Below are 7262 nucleotides of genomic sequence, written 5' to 3' on the forward strand. Positions count from 1 at the left end.
AAGCTTGTGTTGAACACTTTTCATCAAGGTGCCACTAGCCTGTGCGAAATCTTACTACTTTACTGCGACTCTTGGTTGGTGATGTTGGCAACTAAACAGCTGTTGAAAAACTGCATATAACCTAAGTTACGCTTACTCAAAAACACATTCTGCGAATAACCTCAACAAACAAACAACGAGAACGGATTGCAACGCAACGATTGCAACTGCAACAAGGAAGAAACAAACAAAGGTCTTATCGTATTGTTTTGTGGACATTATTTCGCTTCAGAGAGTAAAGATGACGAACCCTCCAAAGTCTTTTAAGGAGAAGAAAACTTTCGGTGAGTTCTTTTATATCCTGTAGTTAGCTATTGGTTGGTGAGTTTCCAAATCACTTGCGAAAGGGGAAAATATAATGTTGTTTTCTGCGCCAGTTTTCTTGTTAATGCGTCATAGCTCTACTTATCAGTGTCATTGTTTGATTTCTTTCGAAAATGGTCATTGAGGAAGTCAGTGTTTAAAATAAACTATTGTTCATCCCGTCTTACTCTGAATGTTTTTAATTGTTTACTGTATGTCACAAGCAACCATTCTGCATTCAGAAGTTGGTTAGTCCACTCCATATTTACCCCTCTGACCTTTTGAAAAGTGATATTTTCATCAACAACATTTCCACATTTTCACTTTTATTTTGATCTTCTACAAATAATTTACTGGGAAAGTTATGAACAAAACTGTTCTACTGACTTACACTCCAACATCGGTTTTACTTTCTACAGCACAGCGAGTTAAAGATGTCCAAAAAGTCAGGGAAAAGTACCCTAACAAAATACCAATTATAGTTGAGAGATTTAAAAAGGAAAAGCAGCTTCCTTTGTTGTCTCGCTCAAAATTTTTGGTACCAGACCATGTCCCAGTTGGGTACATTATCACCCAAATCAGGTAGGCCATGTTGACTTTCTGTGTTCTTGGTATCACCCCCCATAACTGAAGATCATTGTATATTACTGTTCGTTTTCTTGCAGGCGAATGCTGAACTTAAATCCCACACAAGCTGTCTTCCTTTTGGTTAATCAAAGAAGCATGGCAAGCCATTCTATGTCAATGTTTCAACTGTACAACCAGGAGAAGGACCCCGATGGTTTTCTTTATATTGTCTATGCATCTCAAGAAACTTTCGGCTGATGAAACTTTCTTCTCAACTTTTCTCCATTAAGTTTCTTTGTTTTTTTGTTATTTTTTTAAATTAATTTTTATTTTTACTTTATTCCATTGACCTGAAATTTTACATAGGATAAATTTGTATTTTCATGAACTTCATCTTCTACCAAATATAGATGACCCAGGTATTTACCATTGTTTTGTTTTTTTGTTGTTTTTTTTTCCATGGCAGCCAAATCTTTTAAATATCTAAGTATCTACAACCTATGGTTCCAATTGTAGAATTTAGAGTGGTTTGTTTAGTCAATTGTTGAAGTTGAAACCCAAACCTTCTAAGCTTTAGTAGTCTTTTTTCTTTGTTTATTTTTTTATCTAGAAGAAAAAAAATGCTGTGTTTTGCTTTATACCAATTTGATATACATTTTGTTTATCAGAATGATGGTCAATGTTGAAATTCTCAATCTCTCAAACATGAATTTTATCTACAGGTACCTTCCATGATACCATGTGGAAATCCTTGCATTGTGCTGAAACATGCACATGTGCTCCCTTCTTCTACTTTCAGAACATTATTATTATTGACCTCACTTAAAGTAGTTGTAAATACTACTTCCAGAAGTTGTAATTATATGTGTATTAAATTTTGTAGTAGTTAAGGCTAGTGAAAATGATAAAGTATTTTAGGAATGGTGATTCTGTGAATCTGTCAAGATGAATTTGCCTCTCTTTATGCTTGCTGTAAATCCACAAGTTTCTGGGCTAGGCCTGTATTTTCACTTATCTCTTCATTATTGTTTATGACTCTTTTAAACTAAACAATATTTCAAATTATTTTACTAGGCAAGTCCTTTCCTTTGTCTTCAAAACCCACTTGTTTTGGGCATGTGTAATATTTAAAAAATAATTTACAGCAATTGTTGCAATATTAAATTTTTAGTTCTGTTAAAAAGCTCTAAAAATGTCTTCAAAGTGATATGTACAAACTAAGTCAGTTTATAATAAAAAGTAAAAAAAAAAAATCGTTTGACCTATTACCAAAAGATTGAATTCAAATGCACATGTGAATCAAGAGTGGTTTACTTCATTTCTAAGGTACAATACTATGTCAGCTTAATGAAGAGACACAAAGTGCTTAAATTACAGTAAAATCATGTAGCTCATTACACATACCAAGTTTTGTCTCCTGTGTATGCGGAGGACAGAAAACATACAAAATAACTAAGAGAATAACATAAGAACTTCTGAGAGACAGAATGCCCAAAACTTACCATGAGCATGATCCTGAACCATTTTACATTTAAAAACTTACAATATGTTATGGTAGTTACAAAGACTTGAAAAATCACACATTTAAAGAGTTAAAAGAGACAATAAAATAGTCATGCTCACAAAAAAATCCATTGACGTGACTGTTCTTCAAGGCTCGACAAATAAAATTCAATCAAAGTTATTTTGTACATCCCCTTGAAAACCAAACTAAACCGCCCAGGCAAATGCTCATTTAACTAACAGATAAAGTCTAATTTCAACAATCTCTATTGCACAATACTCAAGATACTGAGGAGCTAAATAAACCCTCCCCAGTAACTTGAAATGATAAAACTCTCTATACCAAAGTGGTACTTTTTAAATTTATGAGAACACATCGAATCCAGAACCATGGATATTAGCTACTAGAAATTCTCTCAATGCATTGTCAATGAAAAAATATGAACTACAAAAAAACAAAAAGAGGACTTCGTCACATTAGCTGCATTATGGAGGAGTCTTGATTGATTTTCAGTTGGTCAGAAAAGAAAGATTCCAAACAATGGGCCATTCTTTATGTACACACACATACCAGAACACACATTGTACACATAACATTGAAAAAATTCCTTGAAATTAGGCGTCATTGAAACGATTAAGTTTCAAAGTCATGTTAGGTGGGATCAAAAATATTTACCAAAAGCCAAGTTAATTGTTCACAATTTGCACGAAATTCATAATTAAATGTCCAATTTCTCTCGGAAAGAGAGTGAAAGTAACACAATAAAGGAAAGTAATATAAAATGAAGCGATGAATCAAAATGCAATTACTTATAAAATACTCTATTATGTTTGTGAGAAAATGTGACAAAAGAAAATATATATTTTCAATCCATCTGAAAGTAGATTCGTTCTATTTTGTCTATATAATTTCGTTCAGGCACTGAATACACAAACATGCTTACATGCACACACGCTCTCTCACACACTCACATACTGAATATTCACACACACAGATCACTAATACCCAGATGGACATGTGTACTTGTGTACCAAGATTTTATCAAGAGGATTGTCAGAATCCCTGAAATAATATACATCTAAAACCAATTGCAATTCATCTCTGATCAAATTAAATCTTTGACACAAAACACCATAGGGTGTGGAGCAATGTAAACTTCAGTCTGTGTTGTACATAGATGTCCAGATATAAACACAAACTAATAATAAACTTCTTAAGTCTCTCTTACACAGGTAGAAATATACTTGTCTTTGTCCCTTCACTCTAAAAACGTGTGCGAATGTATATGGCAGACACATCATGATCACCATAGCCAAGCCGTTTGGCGTGTTTGTACACCTCATTCACCGACGCAGTGATGGGGAGAGGATGATCCAAAGTGTCGCCCATACCTAGAGCTAACTTCAGATCCTTTGCCATATGCTGAAGAGCCTGATGGGTCGGGAAACCTCCATCGATAATGGCTGAAAATTAACATGCAATTAATGGCATTGATATTTTGTTTCTTAAACTAACATGAACGTATTGACACACAAACAACTCAAAGATGGCTTACCATTTCCCTTTTCATAAATGAGAGGGCAATTCAGGTTTGTCAAGGAGAGAATCTCCATGACATCCTTCTGTTGCAATCCAGCTCTATCAGCTAAGGCCATCCCTTCTGCTAGACCAGAGAGGCAAACTCCTGTCATCAGCTGGAGCACTAAATTCATTTTAGAGGCATTGCCAACATCCCCTGTAAAATATTGAAATGTTGTAGAAAAGATCAAATGACTATACAAATCACCACTAAACTGACAAATATGCTGTGATTTAACTAACCAAGGAAAAATGAATTTTTCCCCATAGCCTCAAAACAGGATTGACAGTCATCAAACAATGAACGATCTCCTGCAGCCAAAACAACTAATGTGCCATCTTCAGCTTGCAATTTACTACCCTGCACTTGGGCCTCAAGATAGCGTCCACCTTTGGTCATTATAGCCTGTAAAGTTAAGTCACAGTTAGAACTAGACAATCATCAATTGGAAAGCATAAATGTGTTGTTACATAAAATAAAATAATTACCTCAGAAATATCCTTTGATGTTTCAGCGTCAATATTTGTCATCTCAACATAGCCCTTGCTTTGGCCCATCTCTAACAGCACACCACAATTGCCAAACACCATCTGAATTAAAATATTCACCAATAAGCAAAAATAAGAGAATAAAGTGCCTTAACAAAAGAAGGTAACAAAATATTTAAAATCACAACTTACATCCTTAGCAGCTTGCGGGTTTGCCACACATGAGAAGGTGATGTCAGCTGCTTGAATGACATCAGAGGGAGTGAGACCATGAGCAGCTCCCACTTTCACAAATTCGTCACACTGAAACAAAACAGGGACAAATTGTAAGTCGCAATTGCAGTGCGGTAGGCCAAAATCAATTGCACTGGTTGTAAACACATCAAATTGTTGTATACCTTTTTATGTGCAGCTTACAAAAAATTCTGCACCTGCTATTCTAGCGTGCTTTTTGTAGGCAACTATGAACAAATTGCACGCAAATATGAACAATTTGTTCATAATTGTGTATTAAAAAATATGTAAGAGCAGCAGGTGCAGAACTTTTTTGTAAGCTGCATATTAAAGAGTGCACAAAAATTCAGTGTGTAGCATACAAGTATGTGGACGTCGAATCTAAAGAAGTTTAACACCATCAGTGCGGCACGGTTGCTATGCCTGTGTTAAAATGCGCGGGAAACGAGGCGCTCCCTCACCAATAGGGTTGCAACCGCTCGATGGGAGAAAATGTGATTACACAGGAAATCTAATCCATTTGTAGAGGGTTGCCATGAAATTCAGAAATTTGTTCATGATATTTTCCTGACAAAACCCTGACGAAAAATTACACTTTTTCCTGACGCTGGCTAGCGGTAAGGCGACTGGCACTTCAACTAATGTTCCTGTCCTGACACTTTTACTCCAAAACCCTTGACATTTAGCTAATTCTCATGACGCGAGGAAAACCTATTCCTGTTATATTTAAAGTGAATTCACGCGTCTCCGGGGGAGGGGTGAGGGCGGGGTAGAGCTACTCTGTCGTGCGCGTCACCTGGCCAGCAGGGTTCGACCGCCAGGGGTAAAGGGAAAGCCTCCGCTACGACCGCGAAGGGCGTGTTCGCTCCTTTTGACCTTTGGTGCCCTGCACGGAGCGGTTCACGGCGAAAGCACGGCCAAAGATCGAACGCCCCACCTACCAAAGTGAACGACCCTAAGGCACGGCCGGGCAGGGGCCTCCCCGACCTAATGGCAAGAGGCCCCAAACAACGCCCCTCGGCTCGTCACCTGTCCGACACGCCTGCCAACGCCCCACCCCACAAGAAATAGCATCCTTGGATTATTTGTCTTTAACCACATTTTTGCGACATCGCATCGCATCTGACACCGGCAGGGTGGATGATTTGCGGAAACCCTTTTTCTGGTTACAGTACACTGTACCGAGTCCCGAGTGAGTATGCAACCCGTCTGTACGCGTAAATGACAGAATACAGAATACACTTCTTTCCTTGACAATATCAGGTACTGTTATTAACATATTCGCGCCAAAATTTTTCCCCTAGACCTCTGACGAAATTAACCCGACTTCTCCATGACTTATTCCGACCACCAGATTTCCAATTAACTGAATGTTCCGCGACTTCCCTGACCTACCCTGATAGAGTGTGCAATTTTTGAGAGACAAAACTCACAATAATAACCAATGGCCCGTAAACTTTACTTAACCATAAAATTTATTTTCGTAGTACCCGTATGAAAATACCGTTGTTTCCCGTACCATTGCACCAATTCATCCACAGCAAGAAACAAAACCCTTCGGAAGGAATCAGAGCGCGCGCGTGTGTGTGTGTATCATGAAGGGGGGGGGGGGGGGAACCAGAAGACAAAAGGCTCAGCCCAGCCCTGTCCCGTTCGGGACGAATCGATATCATCGATACCGGCGAGGTGAGGCAGGTGAGCAGGGCGCGACGGCGGCGGGGCCACGGCGGGGCCGCGGCGGGACACCGCGTCGGGTCGGTCACATCGACCACCGAGCGCCCCCCCGCGAGCGCCTGCCCGCGCGCCCGCCCCGTCAACAGGCTCGGTGGCTCTCGGTCAAGCGCGAGGCGAGGCGCGGGGCGGTCCGACGGACATACGTACCCACGATACTCCACAGCGCGCCCGCGCTCCGGGCGTGTGTGTGTGTGTATGTGTGTGTGGAGGAGGGGGGGGGGGCAGAGATTACGCAATATACGTGCACGGCGGCGTACACCTGTTTCATCGAAAAACAAGCACCGCTGCGCGATGATAACGAACGGCCCCCCGGCCACCCACCCAGCCCGGACACAGAACACACCACCAGACAGGAGAGGGGTGCACCTCGCTCGCTCGCTCGCGTAGGGTGGACCCTGCCCGCGGAGACAGCCCCCCCCCCCCCCCAAACCACTCAGGACGCATAATACAACGCGGTGCCGCGGGAAAACTCCACGACAATCAACGGTCGCTTTGTCCGCCCGCGGCCGCAGCGCGAGGCGACGCGAGGACGAATTTTTTAAGTTTCCAGTGTGAGCGTGGCGAGCCGAGCCTAGCCGGGGGACAGTAGTAGCGTCGCCTGCAGCAGATTGCCTCCTCGGCCGCGACGGCGACGGCCCGGCCGCGCTTCGCTTCATAAGAGCACAGCAGTCGGCGTGGTGGGCCCGGGGGCCCGGGACCAGCAGAGAAGGGTTGTGTGATGTGGTGCCAGCTGGCAGTGTGAGGGGGAGGGGGGGGGGGCGTAGCAGCCGGCGCGAACTGGTACTGGGAGCTCCCGCTGCTGGGTGCGGTATGG

The 7262-nt window shown here is 41.6% G+C and overlaps 2 protein-coding genes across 3 annotated transcripts in view; one reads left to right on the plus strand and one right to left on the minus strand.

Moving 5' to 3' along the window:
* The first annotated feature begins 142 nt into the window (after window positions 1-142).
* Window positions 143-1836, plus strand: LOC113214587 (microtubule-associated proteins 1A/1B light chain 3A). 2 transcript variants are annotated; one of them, XR_003303825.2, is made up of 4 exons: window positions 143-323; window positions 762-924; window positions 1008-1328; window positions 1632-1836. XR_003303825.2 is itself a non-coding variant. In XM_026434016.2 (3 exons), exons 1-3 carry the CDS (start codon window positions 281-283, stop codon window positions 1165-1167), a joined length of 366 nt encoding a protein of 121 aa, XP_026289801.1. In that variant the 5' UTR covers window positions 143-280; the 3' UTR covers window positions 1168-1335. The 2 variants fall into 2 exon arrangements, 1 of the variants encoding a protein (XP_026289801.1); XM_026434016.2 differs by lacking the exon at window positions 1632-1836 and having other exon boundaries at window positions 1008-1335.
* A 368-nt stretch (window positions 1837-2204) lies between these two features.
* The window catches only part of LOC113214585 (cytokine-like nuclear factor N-PAC), a gene marked incomplete in the record, with an annotated part of 22070 nt that continues 17012 nt past the window's right edge, over window positions 2205-7262 (minus strand). The window contains 5 exon segments of the mRNA XM_052274817.1: window positions 2205-3876; window positions 3969-4148; window positions 4235-4397; window positions 4481-4582; window positions 4673-4783. Coding sequence (XP_052130777.1) covers window positions 3677-3876; window positions 3969-4148; window positions 4235-4397; window positions 4481-4582; window positions 4673-4783 — 756 coding nt within the window.

Source organism: Frankliniella occidentalis, unplaced genomic scaffold (genome assembly GCF_000697945.3).
Source record: "Frankliniella occidentalis isolate FOCC.00 unplaced genomic scaffold, Focc_3.1 Scaffold8, whole genome shotgun sequence".
Lineage (NCBI taxonomy): Eukaryota > Metazoa > Arthropoda > Insecta > Thysanoptera > Thripidae > Frankliniella > Frankliniella occidentalis.